The 14,033-nt window shown below is 38.9% G+C and overlaps 1 protein-coding gene across 1 annotated transcript in view; it reads left to right on the forward strand.

Moving 5' to 3' along the window:
• Nucleotides 1-13,713, forward strand: part of LOC133135216 (glycine receptor subunit alpha-3-like) — a 30,653-nt gene extending 16,940 nt beyond the window's left edge. The window contains exons 4-9 of the mRNA XM_061252063.1: nt 1,207-1,430; nt 1,836-1,918; nt 3,365-3,502; nt 7,277-7,491; nt 8,448-8,591; nt 12,052-13,713. Coding sequence (XP_061108047.1) covers nt 1,207-1,430; nt 1,836-1,918; nt 3,365-3,502; nt 7,277-7,491; nt 8,448-8,591; nt 12,052-12,336 — 1,089 coding nt within the window. The 3' untranslated portion in view covers nt 12,337-13,713. The remainder of the gene's footprint in view (nt 1-1,206; nt 1,431-1,835; nt 1,919-3,364; nt 3,503-7,276; nt 7,492-8,447; nt 8,592-12,051) is intronic.
• The last annotated feature ends 320 nt before the right edge of the window (nt 13,714-14,033 follow it).

The raw sequence follows: 14,033 nt of genomic DNA on the forward strand, positions 1-14,033 counted from the left end.
GCAAATTCACAATTCATAGAAAAACTTGTAGTGCAGAGAAAATGTTAGCAAATGTAATGTTTGTATTTTTTTTTTACAGAAATAGAACATGAGTCTTAGAGGTGGCTGTTTTTTCTTAAATATTTCTGTTCTGTGAAAAAAAGTACATCAATACACATACCGTTGAAGAGCTATGATAAGGAAAAATAGAACAATACTTAAGTCATGCGTATGTCATTACTAGCAAATGTTTAGGGAATGATTGGCACCTGACATACAGTTCTTGATGAAATTGTGTGTACAAACAATCATTTACAAATAGTATTTATGATAAGAGGCATCAGGTAGGTTAGAGTTTGAAATTATAGAGTGCAGGAATGTAGTTTTTCTCAGGCATGTCAGAGAATTATTCAAGCTCTCAAGGAATGAGTTTTCTTGATCAAAGAGCATTTGCAATTTTAAGTAATGTAGTGTCATTAAACTAGAGAAAATTGAATTTAGAAATCTGGTAATACAAACATAAAATAAATACAGTACAGTATGGTAAGTTTAATTTAGTGATAGCTAAACTCACTGAAAAAACACTAGCATTTATTTATGAGGCAAGATTAATGACACTTTAATCTGGTTGAATCCAGACCTACATGCATTGCAGAGTTCACTAATTCAGTATTATAAGTGTATGCTTTACATTATTACATTTTATATTGCGTTGCATATTGTGAACACCTATTGTATTTTCAGCTCAGTTTTTTTTTTTTTTTTTGTAATCTGATTTTGGCTATTGCATTCTGGCTTCATTTATTTCCTCATTCGATAGAACAAGAGGCAAGGGCATTCAGATATGCCTTTTCATGAATCCTGATTCATCTCCAATCCTCTGAGCAGAATCCGCACATCTGCCCCTTAGCATCACCTGTGGACACACATTTGAACCTGCACCAGTGCGCTTACTTTTGTTGTTACTCAACACTTAATTTCTCAATTAAAGCAGTTCATTACATAGTTAACTCACCTAACCTGGTTTCTTGGGTCAGAATTGGTTTCTGATATTAAGGCAAAAACGCATACGCTGGTATTTTCATTTCATAACAGATCATTTCATTTCACATCAGCAGTAGCTGATAAGGATGCTAATCATGTTACATTAGCCATTGTTTGCTATAGAGAGATGGAGATAATGGTTTCAGCTTCCTAAATAATGCCAACTTCTTTTCCATTTTCCAGGATTACAGGGTGAATATATTTTTGCGTCAGCAGTGGAATGATCCCAGATTATCTTACAGTGAATATCCGGATGATTCCCTGGATTTGGATCCTTCCATGTTGGATTCCATTTGGAAACCGGACTTGTTTTTTGCCAATGAGAAAGGAGCCCACTTTCACGAAGTGACCACAGACAACAAGCTTCTCAGAATATTCAAAAATGGGAATGTCCTCTACTCCATAAGGTTAGCATGGCAATACTTTTCCTGCATTTAATATCTGATTACAAATCATTTTCATTTCAAATAGAAAAAAAATTGAAGAAAAATCAGTAAACTGAAATCATTTAATTGGCAGTTGCTGGTCGCAGATCCTCAAGTACTCATGCACATATGTTAATATTGCTTAAAGTGTTATAAACATTGTTAGATGTTAGGAATAAACCCAGTTTACAAAACAGTTATCTGAGTAACTGAGTAAACATATCCCAGTTAACCACATCTATTGCAATTTAACAGTTTTACTGACAGTGAAAATGACACCACCTCTCACGTCTCATTTCATCATGCCTTGAGGCTGCTTGAAGGTTTCTGGGTAGTGTTTTCATTTAATCTTATGGTTATACATGGATGCATGTTTATTAATTGCAGATTAACACTGACGCTGTCCTGCCCCATGGATCTGAAAAACTTCCCAATGGATGTGCAAACATGCATAATGCAGCTAGAAAGCTGTAAGTATCCAGTATTTTGTTTTAAATTGGTGTGTTTTATGATAGGAATCTATGGACTCTGTTCAGTGGTATAACCATGGTTAACTGAGAAAGGTGAGCTTCGAGGACCATTTTACTGTCTATTTAGAGAAGTGAAATGAAATGGTTCTGTGAGATAATTTGGCACTTTATCCCCATGCCAGTTTACATTCCCATTTGCTGTATAACAGAAGTGCAGTGCCCTGCTCTGTTCTTCCAATATGAATTCATATTTACATTTTAAACAAGGTTTCTCTTACAATTCTGTGAAATCAGCAAAATTGTTTATATTTAAGAAAATAAAAAATAGACATTAGTTATGGAGACCGACCCCCTAGCTGCCATTTAAAATGGAAAGAGAGAGGTGTTGTAATTATATAGGATATCATTTATTGAAATGTTTTCCCACACCAGCTCCTTTCCAGTACAGGAGCAGCACAGGGGAGGTTCTGGAGGTCATATTTAATGCTGCAGGAGATAATTGGTCTTGTTTTGTAGGTCTTTTGTAGAAAAGACCTTGTGTTATCCCAGTTATGAACATAGAACAAAGATTTTCACATCTATATGTTGAGTGAAGGTTATTTGTAATGCCTGAGGAGTGTGTGTGTGTGTGTGTGTGAAACTATTTACCGACAATAGCAGTCAAGAGGTTAGAAATGACTTTAAACTATCACTTACACTTCCATGTTGTTACAGTTTGGCCTGGATATTAAGATTGTAAAGGTCATATTATAAAAAGATGAAATACTATAATGTGTAATAGAATTTTTGGTTTCAGTGTAAATTCATATTTTGCCTACAGCCTTAAAACTGCTGTCAGATTAGATTTAATCACATACCATAGGTCACAAAACCACTGCTATAATCTACAACCCAGTTCTGTCATGTCTGAAATATTGATGTCAGGTTCATCATAGAATTTTAGATTATGAAAAAACATATACATTATTATATTGCATACAGTTTGCCTTTATAATAACCACAGAGGGAACTTCCTCGATGAAAATCTGGGGATAGAAACCTAAAGCCTCCTCCAGTAGACCAACCACCTTGAATCTAGAGAACATAATTTAAATACTAATGGTGAAAATCATTAAAGTCACTGCCATTTGTTCTAAAACTTAATGAAGTTAATTGGCTGTAATCTTGCCAACATGACAATGATATGTTTGAAGTCATTATCAGCTGCTAGCAACCCTGATATAACCATACTTACCTAATTGTAATTAAAGTACATATTGTGTTAGCTGTTCATTCACATGTACACAGCTTTACACAGTGGCGTGAATGGAAAGGGATCTTTATTTTAAAGACAAATGCTGCTATAGAGAGTAATATGCCAGTCACAGCTATCAAGGAAAGAAAGCAACTAGGGATAATACCTAAGTGAGCAATATTTCACCACTGATTGCATTTGTCTTTCTACAGTTGGATACACAATGAATGATCTGATTTTTGAGTGGCAGAAAAAGGGGCCGGTCCAGGTTGCAGAAGGACTTACTCTCCCACAGTTCTTACTGAAGGACGAGTCAGATCTGAGATACTGCACCAAGCATTACAACACAGGTATGGTCCAGACTGACTGAATCCTTCATGTGCCTACAACAGTCATATTGAGTCGGAAATGGTCATCTCCATCACTGCCTTTTCTCTAACTTTTCTTTCCTTTTGGGAAACTGATGATTGATGATGTTTGATAATGAATAACAGATGATGGATGATGGAGATGATGATCGTGATAGTAGGTTATAGGTATTATAGTATTAAAATTTCTGTGTGTGAATGGCCTAGGTACATGTTCATATGCCCTTTATGCACATTATGCTTTCAATAAAAAGCATTGCAGGCAAGCATTATATTTTCCTGTGAGAAATCTTTGAAAATGTAACTTAACACACCTGTGTAACAGCGTTTTTGTCCTGACTAACATAGGATTTATGTATTCCGTTTCTGACTCAATTAAGGTCAGTGATGCTACCACGCAATTGACTTTATTTCCATTCGGTATGTACTCCTGCAGAAGTAACGTATCTAAATGGAAACCAAACTGGTGCCTGTGTTACCATTAAAACGGGGAAAGATTCACCTCTTCCTCTTTTCTACATTTAGAAATAAACAACGCTAAATATTGTCACTGCTGTGTTAAACGGGCCTTAGAGAAGGCTAGCCATGCAGATGGAATCATCGGTCTGGCTATTCCCTGGGTTCTGAAGTTATCGCACAGTGCGCTGAAATGGACAAATATTCATCCGGCCAGCACCTGTCATTCTAAAAGGCAGCGTAGAGAGAATGGTGCAATACCACCAAGTTGCGAAGCAATTCTACCAGGAACTGACAATTAATTTGACTTTTTCCACTAATGGGCTTGGCTAATACAGTATGTTGTATCAGTAAAAAACAAAAAAAAACAACAGGTGTTCTGGATCTTTAAAATACACTGATGTACATGTGTAGCCAGTCAGCCTATATCATGTAATTACCATAATATATGTAGTTGATGAGAAATAAAAAACAAGAAAGAGAGGAACTATACAAATGCAGTTTATTGTATTAAATTAAGTCATTAATTTTGCCGAAAGTGAATCAATAAGATTGGGTTATACGTCACAATATCAGACTGCTGAAAGATGATTCATATGAATAAATTAATTAATAAAAACTGAGAATGACTCCGTGATGAACTCTATCACAGCTAATGTAATGATTCAAACACTGTGTTTACCCTACGTGACCCATTCCTATTCTAAGTCACTTGATGATAAGCAGATATCACAGAGCTGGGATAGTCTGATCTTCAGTCACATTGATATCTTAAATCCTGTGAGGCGAAGCATTGTTGCCATTTTTTAATAGTGATTCTACAAAATGATTGGTTGTGTATCTCCTACACACAAATGCAACAAAAATTCTGGGTTATTTGTACAATAAACATCCAAATAATATTAAAAGAAGACTCATTGTTATTACTACTATCACAATAGCACACTACAGTTTTCTTTTTAACTTTATAGTCACAGGGATTAACATTTTCTGCATGGCTGTATATTTCAGGTAGGCTATAGGTTACAGGACCATAAGCACTGAAAATAGCGTCTTGTGTTTAGTGTGACTACTGCAAAAAGCGCAAAGGCGGATCCACTTTTACACTGTAATAAACTCTGACATGAGGAAATGCGTGCTGGTTTAGGAGCAAATGGAGCCAGTGTTAGTCTTTCGGGAATCTATATCCTGAAAATGCACCACTCTGTGGGATTTACAGGTGAAGTCCTCTGACTGCATTGTGCCACTGTTGTTCTCTCCTGGCCTTGTGCAACTCTGTCAATCCTAAATCTGGCCAGTTTCGCCTTGGGGTTTATCTGCTGGGAGCACTGGGGAAATAAATTTTGCCGTATGACTCACGAGCAGAAATTGGATGCAGCCGTGAGTCACAGTCTAACCGCTGAGGTTGGGCCACTTCGTCAGTAATTAGACTTCGGCAGCGCACGTTTCACGTAACCCCACTCCACCCGTCCCCGCCAGGCGGCAAGGAGCCCTGTACGAGGCCAGAACATTATATATTCACCCCCCACCTCTCAAAAATGAAAATAATGAAATAAAAACTGGCATTTCCATGGAAGCTGCCTTCGGCTTCTGTAAGTCTATTCGCTCTGTAGATAAAACACTGGGATCGAGATGCAGCACTCGCGTTTTCAATAATTAAGAGCGTAATGTCAGCGATGTGAAAACGTTTCCTAGCATACCGCACGTTGCTCGCATGATCTTTTCCGGGAGAGATGATGAAAAGGGGTCGGCTACATTTTGTGGGTTTTATTTCAAGCGTGTTGCGCGGCAGCATGCTCTCTTGCATGGCTGCGTTTGGGATTTGAAGCACTGTGATCTCTGAGCTCACGTGACGGCCCAGTCATTCCCTGATGGCATTTAACCCTTTAATGTGGGGCAACTCCACCGGAGCAGAAATTATTATTCACTTATTTTACAGCACAGATTGAGCTCACCACAACAGGGCTGTAGTGTTGTAGCCACAGCCAGCAATTTTTGCCTACAACCGCTATTATAGTTGGTGAAGATCGTAATGATGTTTATTTTGTTCAGGGAGTTGTAGAAGAGCAGGGACACATCTGCCAAATACATCTTTTTTGCCAAATTAAACTCAAAAATATGCTCGACGCGTCCCTCGAGACAAGCATTTCCCTTGTAGTGCATCCGAGTCCATCTCAGGCTATAATTGACAGTCCATTGCAATTAAATCATCTGGAGTGGGTGATGCTGTCGGTCCTGACAAAATGTCTCAGGTGCTACAGGCACAGAGATGTCAGCCTACAGAACACAGGCCTCTCCATGCCTACTGAGTAACTCCCTGTGGAGAAAAGGTCCCAATAATCTGGACGTCTTTTAGGAAAGACGCCTAAAAAAGCACAAATGCTTGCTACTGGGGTGGTACCCTGTAGGTGCATAAAAGTGTACTCCAACCTAGCAATACATAATTCAATTAATTAGTTCCAATAGAACATTATTGTACCTTCTGGGTAAATTTGGGAAATGTGTTCACAAAAAAGTACCCCCACTGAGTGTGCATAAGCATTCTAAAATAAAAGCAAACACTTTGCTCAGTCCACAAACTCAGTTCTACAGCGTGTGGGATTAGTTCATTAGGCATCCTTTTGGGTAATTAACTAATTCAGTGGTATTGCTTGTGTAAGTGCAGTGGCCAGTCATTTTAGATCTCATCACCATCTGTACTGCGCTTTAGGGCTGTGCTGTTCTTTGCACTTCAGCTTCACCCAGGTCTCTTAGCCAAGCTTCGCATCCCTGGGATTTTTACCTGTGGCTAATACATTTTCATAAATACAAGAGCTTCAAGCTTCATATCTGAAATGTAACATCTCTACAATTAGATGCTGCTACATTAGTCTTTGTTTTACCAAATGACTTACGAAAAAGCTGTCTTTTGTGTATTTATCCAAAGCATTCGATCAAGTGCTGAATCCAAATGTTTTACAGCATTGATTTGACAAGTGATCAGGGGCCTGCATCACAAAACAGGATTGCTGATTTAGCTGGATAACTGCCCTGAGTAAAAACCAGAACCTCCCAAATCTGGAACGTGGACTGAAGTAAAAAGCGCCATTCCGGGTTTTACTCACTGCAGTTATCTGGCTAACTCAGAATTGAGTCTGCTTTGTGATACAGGCCCTAGGCCTGTCACACTCATTGTGCTCATTGTATATTTCTCTTTCCCAATGCGGTATAGAGGTATTTTCTTGCTCTGTGGATCACTACAGACATTGTGGATCATGTTTAACAGCCACCCTGTAGTAATGTGCCATTTGTTTAAACCAGGGAAGTTCACCTGTATCGAGGTGCGTTTCCACCTGGAGAGGCAGATGGGATACTACCTGATCCAGATGTACATCCCCAGCCTGCTCATCGTCATCCTGTCCTGGGTGTCCTTCTGGATCAACATGGACGCCGCGCCCGCCAGAGTGGCCCTGGGCATCACCACGGTGCTCACCATGACAACCCAAAGCTCCGGATCCAGGACTTCCCTCCCGAAGGTATCCTCACAGCAGTCCTGCCCTGTTTACGCGTTTCTACATCTGTCTGTGTAATCGTGGGGGGATGTCATCCATGTGGAACAATGCGCTTCAGAGTGGATTCGTGGAAAGGTGGTGTCTGGGTTAACCTGCTGAAGGGAAACACAGCCTGTCAGTAGTTTTTGAAGACCTCAGACGCCTACGGCCCACACCGAATGTTCTGGGCTATAGCTAGCCAGAAAAAAAATTGGCAGGGTTTTTATTTTATTTTTTTCATGAAAAGGAGGGTTTGAGTTTAGGAAAGCCACTCTAAGTTTCTGTTGGTTACAATGGAATGTCACGAGCTTGTGGTCCCTGCTTGTGTACTTCACAGGGGAGACAAGATTCCATTATAAAGCCTCCTTATTTCATTTAGCTACAGGATCGATATGACGTGTCCGCTTTCCCTCAGCACCTGTAACTCATATTAATTATCCATGTTCATTTCCAGTTCCCCTTTGCCTGCACAGCACCTGCATCTCTAATGAAAATTCATTCATGAATCGATTCCATTTCTGAAATGGGCCTGACTTTGAATTCAGCTGACTGGCAACAGTAACTGCTCGTACGACATAGTGCATAAGTAGCTATAGGTGTAGGTGTATGGTATATGGACACTTTGTTAGGCTCTTATATTACAGTGTATTGACTTGCATTTTCTCTTATATTGTAAGCAAATGAGGTTTGGGGTATTTTCCAATACCATATACTTGCTATGATCTATTCGCAATTACTGTATGCATCAATAGATAAACTCATTGCTTTCTTCCATGAATGGGTAATTTGAATCTATCAATTTAACCCCTAAACTATGGGAAATGCTAGAAGTCCTGTATCAAAATCCTCGTTCATAGATTTTCATGTTTTCCGGTTTAATAGAAAGTCAAAACAAATGGACATTTGGAGACTAACGGATGCTTGTGGCCTTCATCTTGCAGGTGTCTTATGTGAAGGCCATTGATATCTGGATGGCCGTGTGTTTATTATTTGTGTTCTCGGCTCTGTTGGAGTATGCGGCAGTCAACTTTGTATCCAGGCAGCACAAGGAGCTGTTGAGATTCCATCGCAGGAAGAAGAATAAGGTATCCTGAAGGCCCTTGAAATTGAAATATCTTCAGTTATAAGTCCATAATTAAGGCATTATAATTGCACGGTTTTACGTTAGTCTGCTAAAAATAGCTCACTACAAGTGTTCTAGATTTTGTTCACCTCATAAGGCTTTCTGCTATCGGAGTCTTTTGATCCATATTGCATGATGTAGGAACTAGGGGAGCTTGTTTGGAATGCAAGTTCTAATTTGGAGCATCTTGAATATGTCTTGATATGGTGACTCACCAGAAGACTGTTGTGGTATATGATTTACTGTAAGGAACATATTTGTCATACAACCTTAAATAAAGTCAAAAGGCCATCAGTGCAGAAAACTGAAATGAAAGAAAGTGCATTTATGAAATAATACTTTTTCAAAAGAAAATGATGTCATCTTGTGGCCACAAAGTGCAATTGCAAAGTCAGGACCAGCAAATCGGATTTCAGATGGAAGAGGTATATTAATTCCATAGCTAAAGCTTTTCATGGAATCCAAATATCAGTATTTGCTGAAACTGGTTAGAATTTTTGGATTATATGACAGGCATACTTACAAAATGGCAGTGTAGTGTTGGCAGTATGCTATTTGAATAATAAAGATACTAAGCTAGATTTGAAGTTAGAAGGATAGCACACAGTTGCTGGCCTTGTCCCCAAAGGTAGCAGGAAATGATGTAGAGGGGGTATCTGTTTCCATCGGATTCCAGCATGAAGTTCCATTGTGCAATAGCATCCTGTAGTAGATTGTTCAAAATGATCAAGCTGTTGTATTCAAAGAACCTTCTGGTCTGGAATAGGTTGAATGTATGAATATGAATATGAATATCAGAATCATGCTAGTCCATAATTATCATCAATTTATGTTTGAATCTATCATTCTAGGTCAGTAAACGGAACTAAAACGTTTTTTTACAAAAATATTTTGAACCTAACTGAAGGAAATTATTTTTTATTTCAAATTAATTCTGATTTAAGTATCTACTTGAATGAATAGGGTTTAATGAAAATGTTTTTTTAAATGTATTATTCCATATTCATAAGGGAACATTATAATAAGCATCTTCAGTGGCACATATTTCACCTGATAAACATTCTGAAGTAAGCCTCTGTCAACACTTTTGTTTCATTTTGATTTATTCTCATCTTCCTCCTGTATTATTGTTCTGTTTTTTTTTTTCACAAACTGATGGCATTTGCTTTGTTTATGTCAGATTAATGCATGTTGTTATTTTTACGTCTTTTCCTATGCGGTTTCACACTGTAATATTTCTCAGATATCTCAGATGACCACCTGGCCGTTTAAAAAACACAATCCCGGCATGATGGCTTGAAGGGCTCTGTTGTACAGTAAAGCCCAGATTAAGCCATTTGTGTACATTTTGATGTGAGAACACAATAACAATTTTCATTTACCTTCCATAATATGTCCCTGCTGCTTACAGTAAGCTTTGGCAATAGAATTGCTGTATTTCGATAACAATGACAAATATGCAGTAATATTGCAAAATATATAATATATAAAACGAGGCTTGTGCGGCACCGTTCTAAAGCGACGGCCCAGAAGAGAGGCACTGGTGTGCCATTTTGTTTTAAGCTCCATGTTCTCTGTACACACTGCATGCTGTGTTTAAATCCCCTCTTCTGTTTATTTTTGCTTTGCTTTTGCTGTCCTTTGCCATGACGAAAGCATGCCGACCTGGGTAGACACGAGAGCAATGAGTCACTGCAAGGTAGCAGTGGCATGAGAAGTGCTGAGCCAATATACGGATCTCTGGATCAAATCTCCAGTGCGAACGTCAGGGTAAAGAAACTAAGAGAAAGAACACCTGCAGCTGCTGTAATGTGCACACATTGGGTTGTTTTGTGCATTCATGTTGGCTACGGGAGGTTTGGTCATGTGTCCCTGTTACTTTCATCCCATTTGTGTTCTCTGTGCGTGTTGTGTATTTTCTACTGGCTGTACGTTCAAGTTATTGAGAACCTGCTACATCCCGGTTCCTCCGTAGTTCATCATGCTGAGATGTGTTCACTGATGTGATGTGGGCATGTTGTTTTGAAATAGGTGGAATTACTGAATGCTCACAGAGATGATTAAAAACTAATTTGAAATCGAAGTGCTTTGAGCAAATTCCAGCTAACATGGCTTGTACAGACTGTGGCTTTTAGCTCTGTACATACAAATTGTCTCTTGTGTCTCACCCTGTGGTGGATCTTTATCTTTTTGGGCTGTAATATATTCAGTGATTAACGATTTGGTCAACGGTCAGTTAATTTATTTACTCTGGGTATCTTCCCAAGACAACCTTGTGGTCTCTCTCCGGCACCAGATATGGACATGGGAGAGTAAGGGCCTGTTTTTCTGGCAGAAAATGTGTGGTTTGGCAAATTCCTCTTAAATACAGACATTTTAGGAGCTTCAGTTAAACACTCTCTTGAATGCACTGCTCCAGGGTAAAATGTCCTGTTTCAGTTTCAAGCGCTTTTGCACCTCATTGCTTATTTTACCTACTTTTACTTTGTTTTACCTTCCACCTTTTTAATATTTTGTAGCCTAGACCGCTCATGCCTATCGCTCATGTGAAAGCTTTTTCTGTAGTGATGTCATGTTCATCTTCATGTTTTATTCATTTAATCAGAATTCCTGTAAAACCAATAATATAAGCAGCAATGGCATTTTCAATATCACCAACAATCAATGTAGATTTTACTAGAGATTGAGGGTGAGGTTTCAAGAACTCCATAAGGGGTGGGGCTTGAATGAGCTGTCAGTCAGGATAGCTGAGCAAATGAAAATGCTTGGCTCTCCAGAGCAGAACATGTCTGGTTCAATGGCTCTGGACATTTAGGGTCTCAAAATCCATGCCATCAACTAGAGGTTACTTTGGAAGGTAATTTCTTCATAGTATAGAAATGCTTATCTAGCATCTATTCACCAGTTTGACTCAATTTCCTCATGTTTGCTCTTGCTCCTGGCTCATTTAATAATTTTGATTATTTCTATTCATGCATTTTATAAATTATACAGGCTGCCACAAAACATCAAATCATTTAATTTTGATGTAATGACCCCTGCGCACACACTTTAAAATAAGCAAAGACATTCATATATATAGTTATTAGATATACAGTCAATGTCAGTCATTTATGAATGTTGATGTCAAGCTTATGAAGGTGCTTTACACTGCTTATGAGCTATTATAAGGACCCGTTGTGAAGGACTATTCATAGCAAGTGAGGCTGGGCTGCCCAACCCTATTCCTTGAGAGCCCCCACAAAGCACACCTAATCTGACAGCTAGAGAACTCGTTGAGCTGCTGGTTACTAGTCGGGCGTGCCAAAGTAGGGCTGAATGAAAACCGACACAACGGCAGATCTCCAGGAGCTGGGTTGAGCAGTCCTAAAGGCAGCGTGTTTGACTGAACCTGATGCACTCTTCTCCACTCTCTGCTGCAGGAGGAAGGCGTGAAGGAGAGCAGACTCAGTTTCAGTGCCAGTGCCGGGACTCCCTGCAGTCTGGGGAAAGACGGGATCATCGCAAAAGCCGCCAACAGCACCCCTCAGCCGCCGCAGCGGTCCTCCACAAAATCCCACGAAGAGATGAGGAAGCTCTTCATCGACCGGGCCAAGAAGATCGACACGGTCTCTCGAGCCGGATTCCCTCTGGCCTTCCTGTTCTTCAACATTTTCTACTGGGTGCTTTACAAAATCCTCAGGCGTGAAGACGTACACCAGCGGTAAGGCTGGAGCAGAGGCACAAAAACGCTGCTCCTGCCGTTGAGATGGACTCAGTGCTGCTACGCACAGACGCTTTGGGTGTTCATTGTGTACTGCCATGAGAGGATGTGGACACGCACCATGACACCAAAGGAGACAACCGTCAATCGTTTCTATATTTCTAAGTTTGGACAGAACAGATACAGGACACCAGGAGTCAGTCACTGTGACTTTTAGCTTCGCTGCCAATGTTGATGAAGATATTTCTGTACACCTCTGGCAGTGACATTCATTGAAATAATCTGCATTGTTATTCTTTTTTTTGTATAGCACATTACCACGATGCATGTCCTGGGATGAGAACAAAGTTAGTGAGAATTGCTTTTTTCTAAAAGTCTGAATAACTCTTTATTTCTCTTAACCATTATGTTTTTGTCTCGAGTGGGTCAACGGGTAACGTTTGTAATATGGTTTCTGTTTGAATTTTAACAGTTAGCACAGACTTATGGTCCCAGTTATTACATTCCATAATGACGAGTCTCCAAGCTGGCTACAAGAATCCAGGTTGTAGGCCAATGATTACTATAAGTGTACCTCTGGTCTTACAGCTGCTACTAGTGTCAGTGTTCTGTGGAAGTACAGCATAACAAAGGAAAAAATTGACGAAAATAGAAAACAAAGTCACTGAAAATTGTGCACAGAACCATATCAGGTTCATCATTGTTTATATTAAAAACATTTTGTGACATATGATTGGCAAGGGAATTGTATCTTCTGTTTAAATGCAAACAATCATTCACTCTGTTCCTCAATATGGCTACATCTGACACGCCTGCTCTGTCCTCTATGCAGACAATATGGTTTTATCATTCCGATTGATGCTCAATCATTTGAACAGTAATAACATACCTGGGATGATTACATGGATCTATTTTTAAGTGATCGTATTGACATTTTAAAAATAATAATTGTAGAAATGCACACATGCAGAAACTATTCTTAGTTTTTTTTTTTTTTAAGACAAGTTTAGGTCACAAATGAACCAAACTGTGCAATATGATCTGGCCAGCATATCAATATACTCTCACATTCCTGAGGTTTGGCCCTTTCTTAGATTTTACTACTTATTTGTCACAATCATATGCAGTTGTTTGTGTAATGTCGAATGCATTTTCAGGAATGATTATAAAGCTAGAGTAACAAAATTTATTTTGAATAATGAGTTAAATATTTTGCATGAAATACTGTATTCATGGATCTTTATGAATTTATGAAGATTGTATGTAAAATTGTAAAAGATTTTGTTTGTGTTTCATCTGTTCCATGTCAAGGCAGCATCTAAGGAGAAAATGGTTCTTTCAACAAGCTGCTTCTGTAAGTAATGTTAAATACTTCAATAAAGTTCCTGGGGATTTTTTTTTTCTTTTCTCGTGAGTAGCAGGTGTCCTCGTTTGATGCAATTCTAATATTTATGAAACTCTAAAACAATATTGAAACAAATATATATTTTATCAGAATAACTACCAGTGTTAAAGTCAGTATTGCAGTGATTTACTGTACAGAGGTAGACACAGAAGCATTGTAGTATTACTGTATTTCACGTGCTGTCCAGATATGACGCCTCAGCGCAGTGTTATTGCAGATCTTAAGTACTAACTCTTAAGTGCAAAGCCATGTTACTGTACAGGAGTGAGTTTGTACAGTGCACCAGCTTTACACCC

Source organism: Conger conger, chromosome 8 (assembly GCF_963514075.1).
Source record: "Conger conger chromosome 8, fConCon1.1, whole genome shotgun sequence".
Lineage (NCBI taxonomy): Eukaryota > Metazoa > Chordata > Actinopteri > Anguilliformes > Congridae > Conger > Conger conger.